Source organism: Sturnus vulgaris, chromosome 9, assembly GCF_052056855.1.
Source record: "Sturnus vulgaris isolate bStuVul1 chromosome 9, bStuVul1.hap1, whole genome shotgun sequence".
In the NCBI taxonomy this organism is placed as follows: Eukaryota; Metazoa; Chordata; class Aves; order Passeriformes; family Sturnidae; genus Sturnus; species Sturnus vulgaris.
Window position 1 is genome coordinate 4,712,037 of NC_142251.1, and position 18,812 is coordinate 4,730,848.

Sequence of the window (18,812 nt, forward strand, 5' to 3'; positions counted from 1 at the left end):
GGGTGTTGTCAGTATTTAAACCAGGCATCACTTCTCTGAACAAGCAACCTCAGTACTGGTCTGTGTGGTCAAACTTTACAGAAAATGAAGCCTGCCAGAAAAGTGATGAGCAGTTCTAAAAATGAGGTAGGAGGGTTATTCTTTGTAGGATCTCTTTCAAAATACAGCTTAAGTATCCTTTGCTTCCTGTCAGGAAGCTGCTTGCAGTACCAATCAGAAATTTCTTGTCTCTTAAGCCTCAGTAGTATTTGAAATTCTTTCTTCTGTTGCTCTTGCTTTAGCAGTAAGTAACGTAATTTGATTGGATTTGCCCTTTTATGGCATTTTAGACCTGCTTCATCTCCCGTAATTGAGGAAGGTGGTGGTTATCATCTCTCCCTGGTGCAACTGAGTTCTTTTTGGCTACTTAATTTGCATGTTCTCTAGCAAGGAGCTGGTACTTTGGGCTTAATAATAGGGATAGCAAAATGGCATATGTGTGTTTTAAGGGACTTCTTGTAGAAAGTCAAGAAGGGCACTTTGAAAAGGGAGTAGGAACAAGTAACTGAAGCCAGCAGAGGTGGTAGCTGTTGTTTTGAAACAGCAACATTAACAGATATCAATAGGCTTCCAAGAGTCTGAGAGAGAGGAAAGTTAATCTGTTGTTGAGCATGTACCACATGTGTAATTGTTTTTACCTTTCCTGCTACCAGTCGTCCCAGCACAATAATCCTCAGTTTGTGTGGGTGGTGCCAGCCTTGCGTCAGCTCCATGAAATCACGCGTTCATTTATTAAGCAAACTTACCAAAAACAAGACAAGGTAAGGCTATATGCTGACAAGATTTTTTGAAGCTTTTGTTGTGCCGGTGTAGCTCTGCTAAACATGGAAGTTTGAATTTAGAAAAAAAAATAAATTAGCTAATAAACAATTTTCAAAGCAGTTTCGTGATGTAATATAAATGAACTGTGGGAGAACTCTCCCTTTGTGTGTGTTTGTGTATGTATAAATCTGTTTGCTGTGTCAGGACTAATTTATTTTATTCTCAGCTTTTTGTAGAATAATTAACAGGCATGTTTGTGTTAAGAAGTGAACAATGGCTAATGTTTAGACCAACTGCTTTGTAATTGAATTGACATTGACTCTTGGAAAACAGACTAAACTACCAGCAGTCATGTGTGCTGTGGAATGGCTGTGTGGAGGTGTGGGGCTTTGCAATCTGCAGCACATGCTGAAAACACCAACATCAGGGGTGTTGGGTTCTTGAAAGGGGAGCAGCTGACTCTGAGAGGGGAACATAAACTCCTTCTGTTAAAAGATGTGTGTCTGTGGAAGAGCAAATTGCTATATGCATATCCCTGCTTAACTATTGCTTTAAAAACATCTTTGCTCTCTTTTATTTTATTGCCAAGAGCATTATTCAAGATTTAAAGAAAAACTTTGAAATAGTGAAGTTGGTGACAGGAAGCTTGATATCCTGCCACCGTTTGGCTGCATCTGTGGCAGGCCCAGGAGGGCTGGTGGGAGCAACACTGGTGGATGGCCGATACACTTACCGGGAGGTACCGAATTTCTTTACCTTGTTGTTTCATTTTTGAAATTCACTGGTGAATAATTACTCTAGTTTTTATTTCTAGTTCTTATTTTTTACAAGTTCTACTACTTATCTATGAAGGTTTGTTGTACCCTTGTTATTACATAAAAGAAAGCTGTGTAGACATTACACAAAATTACACAAGTTCCTTAGCAAAATCTTTACCTGGTGAAGAGTAGATCTCCCCATCCCTAGGATCTGTTGCTGCTAAGCCTGTGCAGCTTCCAGTTTCTCCACCAGCTTCAGTTCCTGGTAGAGATGATACCCTTGAATGTGTTGTGAAGCTCTTAATACCTGCAACAGACTTGCTAATTAGTACATAGAAGCCTCACACACAAATAGCAGTTTGTTGCTAATGCTTTGATAATTATTTTTTTCTATGCTAGTTTTGATTTAGTTCAAATATCATCACCAGCAGAGTAAGACCAAATCCAAGGGGACTTCATTGTTTGTTTTTAGAAAGGTAGCCACATAGTATGCTTAAAATAGAAATAAATCTCATAAACAGTTTCTGTTTCCAGGGTTTTCAAAGTGTACTGTTGTTTGACAACTATATAAAAAAAATAGACGGCTCAGAGTGCTTGTTTCAGAAAGAAAAGCTTGAGTTTTTGTTTCCTCTTTCTCAGTATTTGGAGGCACATCTAAAATTTTTGGCATTTTTTCTGCAAGAAGCCACCCTTTATTTGGGCTGGAATCGTGCCAGGGAGATCTGGGAATGCCTTGTAACTGGCCAAGATGTTTGTGAGTTGGATCGAGAGGTAAGAAAAACTTGAAAAGTTGGTTTCTGTGGTTGCAGAAGGAATTTTAATGGATCATGAGCAGCATGTGTGTTTGTTGAGACATGTGGAGTGTCAGTAGCAAACACAAACTAGTCATGCATTTTGTGCTTTGTGTAGGCTGCAGCAGCCACTGTTAGGAGTTCACTTATGGGCAGGATGCTCTTTTAACATTAAATTTGTCTGGGAGAGGGACATTGGCTGGGAGATTAGTTGGAGATGCTGGTTTGAAAAGGGGTACATGGAGGTTGGTGCAGACAAGAGACATTCAGCATTATTTGGCTGAAAGATGACTATGTAGTACCCTAGAGCTGCAAGGCAGCCTCCATAACATGTGAGGTTATCAGGAGATGAGGTTTTGAACCTCTTGCTGTAGATAAAATTACTGCAAGATGAGTTACTGTGGTATCTGACATAATTTTTACCCCATTGTCACATTGAATATTTTAGTTTTATACAGCAAACTATGTCTGCCTTTCATTCACAGATGTGCTTTGAGTGGTTTACAAAAGGGCAGCATGATCTGGAGAGTGATGTGCAGCAACAGCTCTTCAAAGAGAAAATTCTTAAACTGGAATCATATGAAATTACTATGAACGGTAAGAAAATGGATTTGGTGAACAGATTTGGGGTTGAAATATATACCAGAAATTTGCTTTCTAAGCCTTCACATCAAACATCTAGCCAGTTCTATAAATCAATGTAATAAAGGGGTCTATCATTTTGAGCTTTATTAGTTAGAGAGGGAAAAGTTCATCTCCTATATTTGATAACTTTTTTTCCACTCTCAGGTTTTAGTTTATTTAAGACATTCTTTGAAAATGTGAACCTGTGTGACCATCGACTGAAGAGGCAAGGAACTCAGCTGGTGAGTGTGTTCTGGCAAGTTTGTTGCTGTGTCCTCTTAGGGACAGGAGGAGGTGAGACAAGGATTGTGTAGCAGCTGTTTGACATGGTCCTGTTTGTATTAATGACCAGATTGTCCTTGTAGCATTAGCACTGTTAAATTCTGAAGCTAAAACTTTGACAATTTCAACAGCTAAAATTCAGCAATTGATAGCTGGAAGCTGGTTTGTAGCTTGTAAAGCTTTGCAGGAGGAATGCCTGAACTATTTTTTTTAAATAATCATGAATTCTGGTATGCAGTTTTTTCATCTCCCTAGCAAGGAAAGTCTTTTTATAAAATTACTTTTTATTTTTCTTCTTTGCATGGGAGTTAGACTTATCATATTTAAATTCTAACCTATTATAATTTTTAACTCTGATCCTTCAGTAGTTTTGTTAAATTAATGGTTATATGTTAAGTAGTTTTCCATAGGCATTTTAGATCTTTATCACAGAGAACTTACTTCAAATGCAGAATTTTTTGCCAAGCATCATAGCAGGTTTTGTAATGGTTTATTGTGTGGTTAGTTATCATATTGACTTTTTTTGAAACAAATTCCATTCTAGATTAAATTTCTCCATGCTTTTAAATTTTTTTAATTTTTCAGTTGGCTTGACTGAGATTGTTCTTTCGAACTTGTTTATCCACCAGTAAACAATTTTTTTCCTTGTATAAATACACAAATGTGCAGCAGTTTATTTAACTTCACGCTGTGAAGTGTTTGTGAAGTTTTGCAGCATGTTGGAAAAGAAAATTTTTAAGTTTTAATCAAAAGGTGCTTTTCCAACAGTTTTGTCTCTGTGGTTCAACTCGCTATTGTGCAAGAAATCCAGTCATGTTTTACTGTTGTTGTTTCTTGTGTAGAGTGTAGAAAAACTGGAATTAATAGGAATGGATTTCATTTGGAAGATTGCAATGGAGTCACCAGATGAAGAAATTGCCAATGAAGCTATTCAACTCATAATAAATTACAGCTATATTAATCTAACTCCCAGATTGAAAAAGGTAGGCATATATTAGTACATAAATATGCTTTGACATTCATAAAGTCTTGATACTCTGCGTGTTCAGCTGTGTGATTTGTTGGGTTCTGTCAGTTTATGAGTAATTCCCATTATTTTAGTGTAAGTTCTAATTAATTTGTACATTTTATCTTTAGGATTCAGTATCACTGCACAAGAAATTCATTGCTGATTGCTACACACGATTAGAGGTAAAAGACAAATTTTAGTTATTCTTGTGCCTACATCCTTTTGGTTCTGTATCTTAGAATAAGAATACTTGTCTGTGATAATTTCATTTAAAGAAAAAAATTCTTTCCACAAATATTTTTTGTCCTCTGAGCTTTCCAGGTCATCCTGACTGTCCCTTGCTGTGCTCTGTGTTGCAGGCAGCCAGCTCTGCACTCGGAGGTCCAACATTAACACACGCTGTCACAAGAGCTACAAAAATGCTTACAGCAACTGCCATGCCTACAGTGGCAACATCAGTTCAGTCTCCTTACAGGTAGGCCAGCCTCTCAAGGAATAAATATGGCAGTAGACATTTGCTCCCAGCTGCTTCCAACAAGATTTTGAGTGCAAATTAAAATTCTCGGTAATTGGTAATTGTACATTCTGGTGGTTCCCCAATTGAATATTCCAATTGCTATGCAATGGGAGTTCCAGAGATTTTGAAGAACCTGTGTTTTGAAAAAAACAGCAAGGAAACAAAGAAAACCGAAGCCAAATAGACATTTGAAAAACCCCAAAACAGCAAATCAAAACCAAGAAAACCACCCTGCCCCCAAAAACCAAAACCAACCAACCAAAACAAAAAACCCCACAGGTTATTACCAGCCTATTAATCATATCATATTTCTGAGGCAGTGGGATTTAGGTATGGTTCTTCTTAAATTAGGAGAGAAAATGTTGTTTTTTCAACCTCCTGCTTAATTTAGTCATACCTGAATATGTGTAACTTAAATATAGGAGCATAGGGTGGGACCTTTAGAAACAGGAATTTTCCTCTGAAGCTGGCAACATCTCAAGCAGTACAAAGTGAACCTCTTGGCCTGTTTTCCTAGTTCATTTCTGCTGAATTAACTCCAAGTTTAAGGAGGTACCTTCAAAACCAGACAATTCGTGGTAGTTACCCGTGGGCATTGGAAATGAATCTGCGAGACAAGTTACTCTTGTTTTCAATGTTTATCTTTAGGTCAACTAAACTTGTAATAATTGAGAGGCTGCTGCTGTTGGCAGAGCGTTACGTGATAACAATAGAGGTAAGATGTGTAATTTCCTACTAGGCAAGGCTAAGAACACAACTTTCAGTTTTATTAAAAACAGTCAAAGTTATTTAAACATGAAACCCTAGTTACTCACCATTACAGAAATGTCTTCATTTTCAAGATATTTACTGTCATCCTTCTCTTCCTGTAGGACCTTTACTCTGTTCCCCGAACTATTCTACCTCATGGTGCCTCTTTCCATGGACATCTTTTAACCCTTAATGTTACATATGAGTCTACCAAAGATACCTTCACCATAGAGGTAGGTGTGCCATGGTCTGTTGGTTGTGTAGCCACTGTGGGTGGGTTTTATGCCTGGACTGAAAAGAGTAAGATGGTTATAAAGATTCCAGTCAACTTGAAAGCTCTTCTTGAAGATGTTAAAAAAATATATATGGAAGTGTCTGTGGACCTAATGTATTTTGATCACTAATGAATTCCAGGATGGGAAAAATAAGTTTTTTGCTCACTGTGGGTGTTGGAGAATTTCTGTGCTGTCCTATCCTGTCACTCTTATGAACAATACTTTTACCACCCTATGCAGGAAGACTCTTCTGGAAGATTTTAATTTTTCTTGGCATTTACTGCTCGAGCAAACTTACTGAACCAGTGTTGTTTAATTTCACAGGCTCATAGCAATGAAACTGTAGGAAGCGTCAGGTGGAAGATAGCAAAGATGTTGAATTCACCTGTGGAAAATATACAGATATTTGCCAATGACAGCCTGGTATGTTAACTACAAGGAATTCCCATTCTTTATGAAATTGAGTTTTTCCCAGAACTAAGCAATAAATATTTTTTTGCAGCTAACAGTAAACAAAGATCAGAAGCTACTCCACCAGCTGGGCTTCTCTGATGAACAAATCCTTACAGTAAAAACATCAGGAAGTGGGACTCCATCAGGGACGTCTGCAGATTCTTCAACCAGTTCCAGCAACAGCAGCAGTGTATTTAGTTCATCCTATGCAATGGAACAGGTAGAGCATAGTATGACCTGAAGCCTTCCCTCAGATTTTTCCTGAAGCAGGGATAGATGGGGGAGAGAGTAGGAGCTCCAGTAAGATCTTCCAGTCTTAAGTAATCTGATTTTCCTTTCAAACTGAAATTGAAACACATCATTTAAATACACAAGTGCCTTGTGCATGCAGGCTGGACTTTATAATCTGTACTCTGTCACCTCTGGTAGCCTGCTTGGTGTTTATTCATCTCCACAGGGTCTTTACAAATAGGACCTATCTGGTTTAATTTTGAGACTGTGTATTTGTTGAAGGTAGAGATTTCCACATTTTCACAACTAATAAAGCTGCAGTATAAAAGTAGACTAAGAAGCATCAACTGGCATGTTCAGATCACTCCTGGTTTGCTTTGTCATAACAGCTGACTTCAAAAATTGACTGTTAAAAGGGAAATGGAATGATGTAAATGTTGTCTCAGCCTAGAAAGTAGCTGGGATTTCTGTGGGTCAGGTTGGCATCTGGGCCATTTGCTTCGGTGAAGAGCTCTGTTAAATGTACACATAATAGAGAAGGGAGAAAAAGGCTTTTGTATTTCTGCTTAATTCTCAGGAGAAATCCCTCCCTGGAGTCGTCATGGCTCTCGTGTGTAATGTGTTTGATATGCTTTACCAGCTTGCCAACCTGGAGGAGCCAAGGTAAGCAGATTAAATGGTTACTGAGTAGTAAAGAATTGCTGACAGTGCCCAGTTTGAATACTCGCTCCACTGTGTGCAGCGTGGCTGAGCCTTTGGTTTGTGCATGTAACTTCTGATTTCTTTTCAGGATAACACTGCGAGTGAGGAAACTTCTGCTCCTGATTCCCACTGACCCAGCTATTCAGGAGGCTCTCGATCAGCTTGATTCCCTGGGAAGGAAGGTATGGATGAAATAATTGATCATGGTGAGCTACACAAATTGGATTTTACTACCAGGTTCCTTTAATTCCCTGTCAGATTATTATACACAGAGGGTTTGAAACTACAGCAAAATATAATGTTCATGTTAAGTCAATGTTCATTATTGACTTACTTCCAAGCAGCCAGGGGTGAAAGGATTGTAGGAAATGTATTCCCAATTACAGCAACACAGGAGTCTCAAAATATTTCTTCTGTGGCTTTTTCCTCCTAGAAAACACTGCTTTCAGAATCCAGTTCTCAGTCCTCAAAATCCCCATCCTTGTCTTCAAAACACCAACATCAGCCTAGTGCCAGTTCAATACTAGAAAGTCTTTTCAGATCTTTTGCTCCAGGCATGTCCACATTCAGAGTGCTCTACAATTTAGAGGTAAGGAAACAAATTTGCTTCTTTCTGTGTTTCTGAGCAGTAAGAGTTTAGTATTCCTAGGTTTTCTGGGCAGGAGCCCACTGTGATGGAGTCATTATGAAAAATATCGTGACACAGGCTGCTTTTATGCATGTGGTAAATTTTACACAGAATGAAAGGGACAGAAAGTTCCCTTTCAGAGACTTAAATGCGAAACCAGGCCCATCTTTGTGTGATTTGCAAGGTGGAAGAAGTGTTCTGAAGTAAGTGGAGAGGGGCAAAGAAACATCAAATTCTTACTGTTTAGATAAAATTCCTGCTTGACTCTCTCGATCTCTGAATATGAAATTTTTAGCGTGTGTATATAAAAAATACATATTACAAAAAAAAGTTTGCCCTTAAAAATTAATGGGAGCTATTTTAAGTTGGATTGGCTTTGCTTGATTAAATTTGTCAGAAACTTCTGTGCTGTATAAGTCTCCCATTTTCTGTCTAAGGAGGAGTGTTTTTACAAAGCATTCAGCTGGGAAGAATTTTCACCATCCAAACGTTCAGGGCTTTTGCCAAGAGGCCTCTGGCCTGTTTTGGCTGCACAGGTGGAGTCAAATACATAGAACTTTTTTACCCCTAAGCATTCTCCTAAGTTCTTTAGCCAAAATGCTGGATTGGGCCCTGTAAAGGTTCTTTCCTAGAGTTCAGTGAATAGATTTTAAGGGTTACAGGAGTTCAGCTGGTGTTGTTGGTAGGACACAGTAACTTGCACACTAAAAGCTCAGTGTTTAGTTCTACTTAGAGGTCCCACTGTTTATAAGTACCCATGACAAATGTGATTTGAACAACTTGAGGTTGGAGGACCAATTGCCAACTGCTTCCAGAACATTAGACAAAATTATTCTCTTTCCTTCATGGTATGTGCCAAGATTACTGTAGGAATTTTCTCTTGGTTGCTTCCCTTTAGGTTTCCACAGTCTAATGTTAGCTCTTCATCTTCCAACACTGTCATCACACTCCTGCCTTAGGATTCCCCCTTTTCTGTACAGCTGCAGTGAAAGACACTTGATTATGTCTTCAGACTATGTTGACAAGTTCTACAACACAAAGCAAATGGTTCAGGGTGTCTTGTTGAACTGACAGGTTACATTGCAGCAGGATGGGACAGTTATCTGCTGCTTCTGTGCCACAGAAAATAATAAAAGCAAGTAATAAATGGCTTCCTTTTCTGGCAAGGGATAAGAAGTAATGAATTGGATTACATGTGTAGATTATATGAGTGGACTTGTTCCTCAGCTCCAGTCAAGCCAATTGGAAGATAGTTTCTCTCAGGAAAGGGAATATGTGCTTTTTTATCCCCTCAGCTGGTGATCTGGTGAAAATATGGGAACCAGTCTGAACTGCTTTCTGCAAAAAATGTGCACAGGAAATTTGCAGAACATATGAAAGAGATGAAAATTGAATGTTGCAGATGTCCAGGGAATTATCAGATTTCATGCCTGTAATTCTGTAAAACATTCTTCTGATCTGTGAACTTGGAAGAGATGTATTTTGTTTGCAGCATTGTTGGCTGTACATGCCAAGGAGACTTCAAGAAAGCAGATAGTATCAGTGGGATTTTCTGGGATTTTGGGAGGGGCCAGTGTTTGGTTGATGGGTTTGAGGTTTTTGCCAGGGTTTTGTTGGGAGATTTGTTTGTTTGGCTGTTGAGGTATTTTTATGTTAAATGAAACAGATTATAAACATAAATGAGAACTGACCCACAGAGACCACAGACTTCCTTCTAGCCATGTTTCTGAGGTATTTACACTCTGAAGTTTAGTGCTGATTTAAAACAGGAGGGATGAAAGAGTGGTGATGTTCATAAGGTCTCTAGAATTACCTGAGCCATCTTTTACAAAGAAACACCAGAATAATAGTAGTACAATTATATTTCAGAAGGTGTGAATCAATAAGTAAGCCATTTGTAGGGAGTTTTGCAGAATACTGTGAATTGAAAATCCAGAACCAAGAAGAATTTGGACTCCTAAGAAGCACTAAGTGAACCAGATGTACTTCATCCATTCCCTTAACATGCAAACTGCAGTGAAAAAAAAAAGCCTTTGGTTCAGAATAAACGTCTGTAGTTGCCATAGTTGTCCTAAATATTTGAGATTTAGTGAATATATGAAATTTCTCTTATTGACTTCAGTTTTGTGTATTATTAATTGCTTCATTTGTAGTGGATTTTTTTTCTGTTACACTTTCCAATTTCAACAGTTAAAGAACACTAAGAGGGGTGGTAGTTTACATCTTATTTATTTATTTATTGTAGGTGCTGAGCTCCAAACTGATGCCAACTGCAGATGATGAAATGGCAAGAAACTGTGCCAAGTCTTTCTGTGAAAACTTCCTTAGAGCAGGAGGTTTGAGGTTAGATTTCAAAACCTTGACTCAATTTGTAGCACTTCATTTAGTTAGCAGTTGTGTGTCGTTTCCTATTTCCACACTGTAGCACACTAATACACCTGTCAGCTTCTTTTTCAGAGAAAAAAATCCACCCAAGGCTGTTTTACCACTGTCCAGTAGCTATCATATTTAACAGAGTACATGTTTGTTAAACCTCAAAATCAAATTAGGCACAAATAAGCTTCTGAAATATGGCTTGTACTAAAGTAGTTGATAATTGGATAGTTTTTGATATTGAAGTGTTTCAATCCAAATTTGCAAGTGCGTACATTGCACTCTTCTGTGTAGACAGCAGTGGACATTTTAAGCAGTCAACGTATAGGTCATGAAGTGGGAACCAAATTAAATTTGTAATTATAGTCTTGAAAATTCAGACTTCAGATAAGAGTTGAGGCCCAGTGTGAGTGGTTTGGAAGATCTGACAGTACTGATAGTGGGAAATTCATCAAGGATACTTTGCTCTTAGTAATTCTATTCATGACAATCCTCTGCCCAAGAGATCCTGAAGCATTTTCCAGCAGGAGCAGAAAGCTTCCATCTGTAGATATAAAAGGGGAAAATGAGAATGTTGGCCTCCAAACAAGTCAGTTTGAACTGGGACTCAGCTGAGTGAATAGGAGGAAGGATAGATAGAGTCAAATTAATTGCAGCTCTCCTAATGTGAAACATTTCCAAATGGAGTCTGTCTTATCGATTTGTTTTTAAGTTTGGTGGTGAATGTGATGCAGAGAGATTCCATCCCATCAGAGGTGGACTATGAAACAAGACAAGGAGTCTATTCCATCTGCCTGCAGCTTGCAAGGTACATAATTGCTTCTCATTAGAGCAAGTGCTGCTTTCCTGGCTTTCAACATGCAGCTTTTAATATTTAAGATTAATTGGTACTTCGAATTCTGTTTCATTCACTCTGTGAGCTTCCCAATGCAAGCCTGATGTTTTTCCTCTGTGACTGCAGGTTCTTGCTGGTTGGCCAGACCATGCCCACGCTGCTGGATGAGGATTTCATCAAGGATGGGGTGGAGGCTCTGTCCTCACGGCCCTTCCGCAACGTGAGCCGGCAGGCGAGCAGGCAGATGTCCATCTGTGGAACCCCGGAGAAATCCTCCTACCGCCAGCTCTCCGTGTCTGACAGATCCTCCATCAGGGTAGAAGAAATCATCCCAGCTGCCAGAGTTGCCATACAAGTAAGGAAGTGTTTGATGGCTCTGATGTAGCAGTGTCATCTCCAATCAATCTGTTTTTATACAGGTTTTTGCCCTGGCTTCATTTAAAAGCCGCTGAAAATCTTGACCATCAGTGTCTCTTCCAGTCTTGATCTGAATTTTGACATATTCTTATAAATTATTTTGGCACTACAAAGGGAAGCAGTACCCCAGAAGTTCTTAGAAGAAATAGATGTACACAGAAATCTTACTTGTGGTTTATCTTCAGTCATAACTTAACTTAAGATCTTACTCCTATTAATTTTCTGTGAATTGAAAGGAGGAGGTTCCTGCTTGAACTTGTGTCTTTATAATCCATGATACTTTGAATTAGAATTGGACAGGATTCTTTTTTTCAAATAGCTCATTAAAAATTAATTTTGCTTGACAGTACTGTGGAGAAAAAGGAAATTTTTTATTTTCAGTACCTTAGGAAAATGTTATTTCAAAGTCCACTGAGTCCAGTTGAAAGAAACTTCATAGTTAATGTGACAAGTATGCTATGTTAGGTTGTTGGGCAGTGCTTCCTAAATGGATTGAATTATTGAAATCAGCATGCCTGACTCCAGATAGGTGGCAAGGGTATCTATCCTGGTGGAGAATTTAAAAATTAATTACTTCTCCTAAGATAGCAAGACCAATCTCTCATTGGGAACAGAGACTCTTGAATCCTTGAACCTGTGTAGAGAAGAGAGAGGAAAACAAATGTAAATGTCCATTTGACACGATCCAGTAGACATATTTTTCTTATCCCTGTGATTAACAAAGACTGGTGAATATCACAGAAGTAAATGCTGTTCCTTGTTCCTCCAGACCATGGAGGTGAATGATTTCACCTCCACAGTGGCTTGTTTCATGCGCCTCTCGTGGGCTGCTGCTGCAGGACGCCTGGACCTCGTGGGAAGCAGTCAGCCCATCAAAGAGAGCAACACTCTCTTTCCTGCTGGGATTAGGAACAGACTTAGCAGCTCAGGTGAGTTAACTGTGTCCCTAAACCAATCTAAAAGTATTTAATTTAATCTTAATTGAACGCTTTTCAGGAGCTTGAAGCTGAATTCATTGGATGTTCATCCTCCTGGGTGTCCTCTAGCTTGCGATATTATACAATTAAATTACAAAAAATCTGAGCAAATTTATGTACATTCATCAGACGTTCAGAGAAGTCTTTAAATTGCAGAGAACTGACCAAAAGCTGAAAACATCTGAGTAAAATTTAATTAATTGCAGCACTTGTTGTTGTTTTTTTTTGTTTTTTTTTTTTTGTTTTTTTTTTTTTTAATGCAGGAAGTAACTGCAGTTCAGGAAGCGAAGGGGAGCCCACAGCCCTGCACGCTGGGATCTGTGTGAGGCAGCAGTCTGTGTCCACCAAAGATGCTCTCATTGCTGGAGAAGCCTTGTCTCTGCTAGTAACCTGCCTTCAGCTACGTAGTCAGCAACTAGGTATGTTAAAAAATTGGATTATTCACTATTTGGAGTATAAGCCAGCTGAGAGGAGGCTTTTGGATATAGTAGAGTAAAAAAAAAAATACAGAAACTTGTAGCTTTGTTAGCTGAGACAGCTCAAGCTGAAAACGCAACATTTCATTAAAAATTACAGGGATTTTTTTTCCAGGACTGAAATAAGGCTTGTAGTGCTATGCCTTAGTGAAATGTTTTGGGAAAGCTGACTTACTGCCAGAATATAAATATTTGCACTGCCTTTGAAGTCTGTAATTCTCTAAGTGTTGCTGTTTGCATAGCTCCTGTTTAGTACTTGAGTCTTTGTGTACAGGAAATGTAAACACTGGTGGTGCAGGAAGGCAAGGAAAATGCTGTTATATCATGGTGAGGGAAGGAGAGCAGGAAATAGCCTTTACTGCTTTTCTGTATTGATGTCCTCTAGATCCTGTGGTATTTTAATGCAAGACTGATTTATTTTAAAATAATATTTTAATAATATAGCCTGGTACTTTTCTGTTCCAGGATCTTTTTACAATTTGCCTTGTGTTGCTGATTTCATCATTGATATTCTGCTTGGATCACCAAGTGCTGAGGTGAGGATCTTCCTTGGAAAACTTTCTAAATGCTCTTTCTGAAATGTGTATGTTTTAATAATTTCATATGGTCTGAACATAATATTGTTTATTGCAAGTATTCCCACAGATTAGTATTTGAATAAATAACCTTTGTCTAATTGCTAACAATTCCAGTGTCTGGTGATGGGGTTGATGAAAATGCTGTAGTATTACATTTTCTAGGCTTGTTTCATCCATGAGATGCACAGGACTGTGTTGTGACTAGTCTAAAGAAAATAGTCTCATTTTGGTAACATAAATTCTGTAAAACTAGTACTTTAGGGAAAGCTTCAAATAACTTTGTTTTGGGTAAACTTTAATGGATTCTTCTGAACTTTTGAAAATTTATTCCAAATGTCAGAACCCTCCTAAAATTAATTCTTATGATTCAAGATTATCTTCAAAAATCTATTGACTTTTATGCTTACTTCATTTCATCATGTGTCATCTATTTTGCATGAAGTCATTGAAACTTTCCCCTTTATCTGTATTTATAATTTGTGTTTATCAGAGGTTTTCACTCAGGGATGAACAGGGTTTGTTCAATTTCTAGAAACTCTGGCAGGTGGGTGCAGAGCTCATAGCTTGGTTTGCACCATTGCAATGTCCATTTTTTTCTGTTTGCTTTCTAACATAACTGGAGTGTGGGGATCTTTGGGTAAGTGCTGGTGTTTGACAGTGACAATGATGCTGTTCCAGATTCGTCGCGTTGCCTGTGACCAGTTGTACACCCTTAGCCAGACAGACACGTCAGCTCACCCAGATGTACAAAAGCCAAACCAGTTCCTCCTGAGCGTTGTTCTTGGGGCCCAGCTGCCTCTCTGGTCACCAACCAGCATCATGAGAGGAATCAACCAGAGGTAAGTCACTGGGTGTTTGTGGAGGAAGCAAATCTGACACATTTTGCAATGAGCAGCACTGTGGAAGCTCTGAGGAAAAAGGGATGAGCACTTGGCAAGTGTTGGAAGTAGACATCCTGCAGTTTCTAGAGGAGTACCTGAGAAGTTAAAGCATGTTGTTGTTCTGTTGTCAACTGATAACTAACTAGAGTTGCTATGAGGTGAGGGAAGAAATGAGGATTAAATATGTTTCCTAACATTCAGAAGTAGCTGTTGGGAATGAATGTTTTTTTAAAGCTGCAGCATGCAGCACACCTAAATGGTTATGCTGCTTTGGATTAGATGGACAGAGAACACAGACTTTAAGGACAGCTGGCTAGAGAAAAGTTTATGATTTTAAGTGTACCTTTCTTCTATTTATACCTCTTTCAGACTTTTGTCCCAGTGTACAGAATATTTTGACCTGAGGTGTCAATTACTGGATGACCTGACATGTAAGTATGTGCAGACACTTGATTCAGTCATTCTGATGGCAGCTTCCAAGTTTAGTCTACATTTTTCTATAGAAAAGATGTAGAATTGCCTGCAGAAAGGGGTTACTACACCTTGAACTCAGAGTGATCTGCCAGTGTGCTAGTGCCTGGCAGGGTCTGTTTTTGGCATTGGGTAACTGCAGGGCAGCTCATCCTTCTGGAAAGTGAACTGAGTTCCTTGGTGGAAGATTTACTTGATACACCTGGGGGGCAAAACTGGACAATTACCAACCTGTTTGAAATTCTTTGTATCTATATTCTACATTTCCAAAGCTGCTGATTTTCACTTTTTTTTCCTTACAGCATCAGAAATGGAGCAGCTGAAGATAAGCCCAGCTGCCATGTTGGAAGATGAGATCACTTGGCTGGACAACTTCGAGCCCAACCGCACGGCAGAGTGTGAGACGAGTGAGGCTGATAACATCCTGTTGGCAGGACACTTGAGGCTCATCAAGACTCTCCTTTCACTCTGTGGGGCAGAGAAGGAGATGGTTGGTGAGTATTCCTCCTTAAATTGACTTAAACTGGTGTGAATTCTGCATTAAGACATCACTAGGCAGTCGTGTGAAGACATCAGTAGAAGATACAGAGCTCTAAGGACTGATTTTGGCAGTACCTTTAATATTTGATAAAACATTTGTTGATGTGGTACCATGAAGTGATTTTGTTTTTATGAAACACCTTTTTGGCAGTTGCAGTGATAATGTAAGTATTTAACAGTAGATGTGGATTGCTGTTTCAGGTTCATCTTTGATTAAGCCATTGTTGGATGATTTCCTTTTCCGAGCATCCAGGATTATTCTGAACAGCCATTCCCCAGCAGGCAGTGCTGCCATCAGCCAGCAAGACTTTCATCCAAAGTAAAAATTCTTTTTTTTAAATTTTTTTTTTATGTTGAGTTTTGCCTTGAATGTCATGAATGTGAATGTCAGTATTAAATCCTACAGGCAGTAGGATTTAATACCAGTGGTGGAGCATTTCTCCAGTTTTCTACACTTCTACATAAATGCCCAAATAGCATTTTATGCGTTTTTGTGTGATCCAATGTCCTTGCATTTCTGTACTTCAAAGTCTGTGCTTTGTTGGATCAATTATGAACTTCAGGCACAATTTAGTGCTGATTTCATGAGTCCAAAGAATATCCCTTTGGCTTGTTACTGCTTGGGAAGTTGGCTAAATTTGAGCATGAGCAGGAAATTAACTTCTCAAGCTCCTTGTAAAGGAGAATCTCCAAAGTTCCACTACTTTTTTCCCTTCTCCCTACCTATTTTGTAAAAAAGCTAACACCAAGCAAGTCTCCTTGCACTTGAGAAAGCTGATATTGCTCAGAAGGATCAACTGGAGAAAAAAAGGGTGTTTTTTCTCCTTCCTGTCACAGCCGTTATGGCCATACAATATCTGAAGGGGTGGGTGTAAATTAGCTCATGTAGAGTTTTGAGCTAATGCAGCTGGATTGTTCTTGTTGCATTGAGTAGTTGGTGTTAGATCAGGCATATCCTCACTGCCTTTCCACAAACCCAAAAGAAGGTTCCAGTGGAGCATTTAACACCCCCTGAAATGAGTGGGACTTGATCCACCTTAGTGCTTTGCACCATTGCAGTTCATTCCAAGCATGCTTTTTTTGTTGTAAAGTAAATAAAGCCTTTTTCTTTGGCCTTCAGAAGAAAGGGCTGCTGTGTTGAATGACCACTGAAAAGAGCTGAGTTGGGAGGCTTTTGTACTGGTCCTTAGCTCAGGCCTAAGCTCATATCTTGTAGCAAGGCTATTGTCTGGTCTAGCTCTTCCCAATCTTCCCTCCATGTAAAAAAGTAATTTTGTCTTCATCAGTGTTACATGATGGACAGTATCTGTCTGTTTGTCCTCAGACATGCAACCAGTTATTTTAAAGCACCTCCTTTTCCTTGCTACTGAATGCTAGAAGTGTATCCATGTCAGCAAAGAAGGCTTGTTTAAAGGAGTATTCCTCTTGCCACTCTTCTCATTGAATTCTTCCCCATTCTCCTGCCCCAAGAAAGGGGAAAAAAATAGCACTCTGCAGTCCCTCAGGAGTGTTTAATCACTCAAAGTGTTCTTTAGAACATTAATTGTTGCTTGTTCTGAGTAATACAGCTTTCTGGAATTAGAAATAATTGAGTCATCTAGCCAGTAGATCTCAGATGTGGTTTTCTTTGCAGGTGCAGTACAGCAGACAGCAGATTAGCTGCTTATGAAGTGCTGGTAATGCTGGCTGATAGCTCACCCTCCAATCTCCAGCTTATTACAAAGGAGCTGCTTTCCATGCACCACCAGTGTGACCCTGCACTCACCAAAGAGTTTGATGTAAGCAAGAAGCCTTTTTTTATTTGTGTTATCAGGGTTTGGAGTTCTGTGCATGGTTTACTTTGTAGCTTCATTCATGAGATTGCCATGGTCTTCAATTTAAAATGCCACAATGCAGCTAAGGGTAAATGCAGATACATTTGATCTTCCTCAGAAGCAGATACTCCAGTGTGTCTTTGTCTGTTATTATCTGAGTAAGGAAGAAGTATTTCCTAAATATCACAAATTTTACTTAGTATTACATTTTAGGCCATTTTCAACAGTGTTGTGCAATGTGTTAAATACTTAAATTACTATATACAGTGGTTTTGCAGTTTTTCGGGATTTGTATTCCTGATTCTCCATTAAATTGTTCTTAACAGCTCATATACAAGGGGGAGTGGTTTTAAACTGAAAGAGAGTAGTTTCAGATTACATATTAGGAAGAAACTCTTCCCTGTGAGGAAGGAGAAGCCCTGGCACAGGGTGCCCAGAGAAGCTGTGGCTGCTCCATCCCTGGAAGTGTCCAAGGCCAGGTTGGAGAGGGCTTAGAGCAGCCTGGGATAGTGGGAAGTGTCCTTGCCCATGACAGGGGGTGGAGCTGGATTAAGGGCCCTTCAAGCTCAAACCATTCTGTGATTCTACAATATAAAGGTGGTTATAAAATCTATAGAATGTTGTTGAAGTCTCATGCTTTTTTAAGTTACTGGGACAAAAAATGTATTTGTCATTCTAGTACCTTCCACCAGTGGACAGTCGCTCCATTTCTGGGTTTGTGGGACTGAAGAATGGTGGTGCTACTTGTTACATGAATGCTGTTTTCCAGCAGCTGTATATGCAGCCTGGTCTCCCAGAGGTAATTAGTTCAACATCCCATAAAGTCTTTTTTTTTTGGAATTACTTTTACTTGAACCACTTCATCTTAGCACTACTGGTAAATAAATTGGTAAAATAAAAAGTCAACTGTGCATGTATAAATATGCACAATAAATACATACGTTTTAAGTTGTAATGCTGTGTGCCATGACACACAATACAGTAATTGTGTGTCAAAAACCAATTTAATAAGATTATTCATTTCCTTCCAGGCCTTGCTTTCCATTGATGATGATACAGACAATCCTGATGACAATGTGTTCTATCAAGTTCAATCTCTTTTTGGTCATTTGATGGAAAGCAAGCTGCAGTATTATGTACCTGAGAACTTTTGGAAGGTATTGCATCTTTTTCTTTACAATATGTAGCTTTTCTACTTAAAAAGTAATAATTTATTCAGCCTTTTCTAATTGCAGAATTTATAAAGTAAATTCTAATTCAAAAAATCAAAACATGTTAAAATATCTAATTTATATTAAAAATTACTTTTCCTAATGATATATGTATGAAACAACCACCTTTTAACATATATTTCTATTTTATATAGATTTTCAAGATGTGGAATAAGGAACTTTATGTTAGAGAGCAACAGGATGCTTACGAGTTTTTTACCAGTCTTATAGATCAAATGGATGAGTACCTCAAGGTAAAAACCTCAGCAATTGCTTTTCTGGTTCATATGCATATCCTTGGTACTTTTTTTCTCTTTATGCTTTGATCTTTAGAAAAGAAGGCAGAGAGCCATTTGGTTTATTTTATAATCTGCACAGTATTCAGGAGTGTAAAATTCCTACTAATTTCTTGCAATAT

The 18,812-nt window shown here is 38.7% G+C and overlaps 1 protein-coding gene across 2 annotated transcripts in view; it reads left to right on the top strand.

Annotated features, from left to right (window-relative positions):
• Positions 1 to 18,812, top strand: part of USP24 (ubiquitin specific peptidase 24) — a 61,292-nt gene that overhangs the window by 25,441 nt on the left and 17,039 nt on the right. For both annotated transcript variants that reach the window (XR_015805339.1, XM_014870581.2), the window contains exons 16-44: positions 693 to 800; positions 1,391 to 1,540; positions 2,199 to 2,330; positions 2,836 to 2,947; positions 3,140 to 3,216; positions 4,099 to 4,239; positions 4,394 to 4,447; positions 4,625 to 4,740; positions 5,431 to 5,497; positions 5,655 to 5,765; positions 6,132 to 6,230; positions 6,310 to 6,480; positions 7,069 to 7,154; positions 7,282 to 7,375; positions 7,627 to 7,782; positions 10,067 to 10,164; positions 10,907 to 11,002; positions 11,156 to 11,384; positions 12,216 to 12,375; positions 12,687 to 12,842; positions 13,365 to 13,435; positions 14,156 to 14,316; positions 14,728 to 14,789; positions 15,132 to 15,323; positions 15,571 to 15,688; positions 17,003 to 17,147; positions 17,863 to 17,982; positions 18,215 to 18,340; positions 18,550 to 18,648. Coding sequence is in view for 1 of the 2 variants with exons in the window: in XM_014870581.2 (XP_014726067.2) it covers positions 693 to 800; positions 1,391 to 1,540; positions 2,199 to 2,330; positions 2,836 to 2,947; positions 3,140 to 3,216; positions 4,099 to 4,239; positions 4,394 to 4,447; positions 4,625 to 4,740; positions 5,431 to 5,497; positions 5,655 to 5,765; positions 6,132 to 6,230; positions 6,310 to 6,480; positions 7,069 to 7,154; positions 7,282 to 7,375; positions 7,627 to 7,782; positions 10,067 to 10,164; positions 10,907 to 11,002; positions 11,156 to 11,384; positions 12,216 to 12,375; positions 12,687 to 12,842; positions 13,365 to 13,435; positions 14,156 to 14,316; positions 14,728 to 14,789; positions 15,132 to 15,323; positions 15,571 to 15,688; positions 17,003 to 17,147; positions 17,863 to 17,982; positions 18,215 to 18,340; positions 18,550 to 18,648 (3,507 nt within the window). In the remaining variant the exon portion in view is untranslated. The remainder of the gene's footprint in view (positions 1 to 692; positions 801 to 1,390; positions 1,541 to 2,198; positions 2,331 to 2,835; positions 2,948 to 3,139; positions 3,217 to 4,098; positions 4,240 to 4,393; positions 4,448 to 4,624; positions 4,741 to 5,430; positions 5,498 to 5,654; positions 5,766 to 6,131; positions 6,231 to 6,309; positions 6,481 to 7,068; positions 7,155 to 7,281; positions 7,376 to 7,626; positions 7,783 to 10,066; positions 10,165 to 10,906; positions 11,003 to 11,155; positions 11,385 to 12,215; positions 12,376 to 12,686; positions 12,843 to 13,364; positions 13,436 to 14,155; positions 14,317 to 14,727; positions 14,790 to 15,131; positions 15,324 to 15,570; positions 15,689 to 17,002; positions 17,148 to 17,862; positions 17,983 to 18,214; positions 18,341 to 18,549; positions 18,649 to 18,812) is intronic.